Raw genomic sequence first — 3,196 nt, 5'->3', positions numbered from 1 at the left:
GCAATCAAGCTATTACAATCCGGATAGAGGTAAATTATGCGTCAATATAATATGTTATTTAAGATAAGAATGATCTTATTGCATCTGTCAAAGATTCTTCAGTCAGAGTTGTCAGGCGTGAGTACCGTGTCGTGGATAGCACACGCAGTTTGTGGAAGTTACGTTGTAAAAATAATTCTTCTACGGTAATTTGTCGATGGGGACTTCGCGCTTCTTTGAAGGCCAAGACTGGTTGTTGGAAAATAACAAAATATGGCGGGTCTCACACATGTATATCTACCTCTGTTGGTATATACCATAAGAATTTGAACAGTGATATGGTGGCACATACGCTATTGGGATTTGTTCGTTGTGATCTTTTGTACGAGATTAAGTATATCATCGAAAATGTGAAAGATAAATATGGATATCAAATCTCGTACACGAAGGCATGGCGAAGTTTGAAACGTGCTATGGAAATTGCTTATGGTACATGAGAGAGCTCCGTTCAATTACTTCCAAAATATATGTGTTCTTTGTCCAAATATAATCCGGGAACAGTTGTGGAGTGGAATCATCTCAGAGCCAACAATGAAATGAGTAAGACACTGAACTATGTTTTCTGGGCATTCAGGCCGTGTGTTGATGGGTTTTGGCATTGTCGGAAAATAATTAGTGTTGATGGTACACACTTGTATACCAAATACAAGCACAAAATGTTGATCGGTGTCACTCTGGATGCGAACAATCAGGTTCTACCGCTAGCATTTGCTATTGTGGATGAAGAAACAACATATTCTTGGAAATGGTTCTTGGAGAACGTAGGAATACATGTTGTTCGTGGTGAAAATGACGTGTGTCTTATTTCTGATAGACATAAGATAATCGTGCGCGCAACTGCAGATCTACCATATTTTCAACCTCCACACGGTGTACATCATTTTTGTTTGAGACACGTGTGTTCAAACTTTAACGCTAAATTCAAAGACGTGCATCTGAAAGATTTATGCTGGGCGGCAGGCACACAAAATCAAATTTGTAAGTTTGAATCAATAATGGAGGCAATCAAGCATAAAAACATTTTGGCGCACCGATATTTGGCTGGAATTGAGAAAGAAAAATGGAGTTTGGCTCATGACGGTGGTTGGCGTCGTGGGGTGATGACAACTAATATGTCGGAGTGTTTAAATAGTGTGTTGAAGGGTGCTCGTAGACTTCCTATATCTGCCATAGTACACTTGACACTTCAGAGGTGCGTAAAATATTTTATTGAACGTGTGACTAGAGGTGGTCGTATGGCTCAGGAAAATCAGATGTGGTCAGATTATGCATGTCGGAAGTATGACAAGTGGGCGAGAAAATCTATTGAACATCGTGTTGCCAAATATGATGTACGTGAGCAAACTGCTTCGTTGCAACTGTAGGAAGACCAAGTCGTGGCCAACATATGCAGCTGGTCAAGTTATCAACGAGTGATTGTTCATGTGGTAAATGGACGATTTTTGGCATATCATGTTCCCATGCTATTCGTACCGCAAAGTGGCACTCGTTGGATCCCACGACACTTGTGCAGCCATGGTATAACATATCTGAGTACTTAGAGACTTACGAAGGAAGATTTCAACCTCTTGCAGATGAGCGCTACTGGGATCCTCCAATTTTCGAATTGCACCACAACCCTGTTAGACGTGAAAGAAGAAGAGTTGGTAGAGATAGAACAACTCGATTGAGAAATGAGATGGACACAACTGTATGCTTTATCTCAGGGTTACCCAATCAATGTGGGAAAGCTTACCTCAAAAGTGAAGTACAAAAGGAGTGAGCCGTGGTGCTATATGCTTTATCTCAGGGTTACCCAATCAATGTGTGAAAGCTTATCAATTCTCAAATTTTGATGAGCGTTCATAATAGACACATCGGGCTTTTCTTTCCCTGTATCATATCAGATTTGTGTGCGATGGCAGGGGTTGTGTTCCGTGATGATGAAGAGTGGCTGCAACCAATGAAGCCCATTTGTGGACAGAACTTGCAGCGGAAATACGCTAAACGAGAGTTAGAATTCAGGACGGATGAGGGAGATACAGGTGGATCGAGCACCGTCGCCCCGCGTCTCCCACAACCCCACAGACGGTCCCTAAACGACAAAGTAGATGAGACTCTTGCCTTCATGGCTCATCAGGAACAAGTTAGCTTGAACCACAATGAACATTTCGCATATATCGAGTCCATGATGCAGACAATGATGGTCCACAGGGGTGTTGACCCAGGGACCATCCCTCCACCTTCTCCGTTCATTCCTCCGTTCAATTTTCAGTATGACTATCAGCCGCAAGGGAATGCATCAGGAGTGCCACCACAGATAACGACGAGGATGAGTCGTGATCAACGATTCATGATGCTAGCTGAATGAGGTATGTGATCTCATGTTCTTCTTCGTTTATTACTGTACATTGGAGACATTGCATGTACTATAGTTTGTGGTTCTTTAATTTTAATTTACTTATCGCAGATGAGCAGGATAAAAAGAAGAACCACAAATTTGAGGACATGGACGTCAATTATATTTTTTCATCTTATCTTTCGATTGTGTATTTTCTTCTGTTGAGATGTGTAAATTTTAAAAAAAATTTGGAACTTGTTTTTTTATATTTTTTATTTCATCTCTGTTTAATTGTGTTTTTTTTCCTGCACTTTTATTCATCTTATCTTTCGCTTATTAACACTATATTGTAGAAATAATAAAATTTAGACGATGCAACAATGCAAACTGTACAACAATAGAAATTTTATAGTTACAATTAATTAGCAGAATCATCGTCATAATTAAAATGATACAAATGGCTCCCTGTTCCACAATCAGTTGGATTGCGTCTTCTCGTCCCTCTACGCAATCCTGCATTTTTAGGAATTTCCTCATTTGAGTAACCTGGATAAGTGATAGGGGAAATAACATTCCTCTGTGGTCGAGTGTCATGCACAATATGCTGAGGTCCAACGTTAAGCAAATTCGTGAAACTTTGTGTGTTCGACCAATAAGGAGTCTGAAAATCCGTCTGACCACACGGACAAAAGTCACCAAACCCTGAATCACTGAAAAAATCAAGTTGAGTATTAGAGGTTCCTGCAATATTCAATTCAGCTGACGTAATAATCGTAGAGTCTCCTACAAACCCACTTGGTTGCCTAACCATGTCACTTCTCCATCCTAATGATGACT

General features: G+C 40.3%; 1 protein-coding gene across 1 annotated transcript; it reads left to right on the top strand.

The window, feature by feature from the left end:
* Nucleotides 1–506: 506 nt before the first annotated feature.
* On the top strand, nt 507–1,403 carry LOC140961656 (uncharacterized). The gene has a single exon (XM_073420314.1). It carries the CDS (start codon nt 507–509, stop codon nt 1,401–1,403), a length of 897 nt encoding a protein of 298 aa, XP_073276415.1.
* Nucleotides 1,404–3,196: the final 1,793 nt, after the last annotated feature.

This window comes from Primulina huaijiensis, chromosome 16, assembly GCF_012295235.1.
Source record: "Primulina huaijiensis isolate GDHJ02 chromosome 16, ASM1229523v2, whole genome shotgun sequence".
In the NCBI taxonomy this organism is placed as follows: domain Eukaryota; kingdom Viridiplantae; phylum Streptophyta; class Magnoliopsida; order Lamiales; family Gesneriaceae; genus Primulina; species Primulina huaijiensis.
This window is presented reverse-complemented; position numbering and strand designations above follow the sequence as displayed.

Excerpts from the sequence above, each read along its gene's own strand:
- LOC140961656 (XM_073420314.1), top strand. The coding sequence starts at position 507 with ATGTGTTCTTTGTCCAAATATAATCCGGGAACAGTTGTGGAGTGGAAT.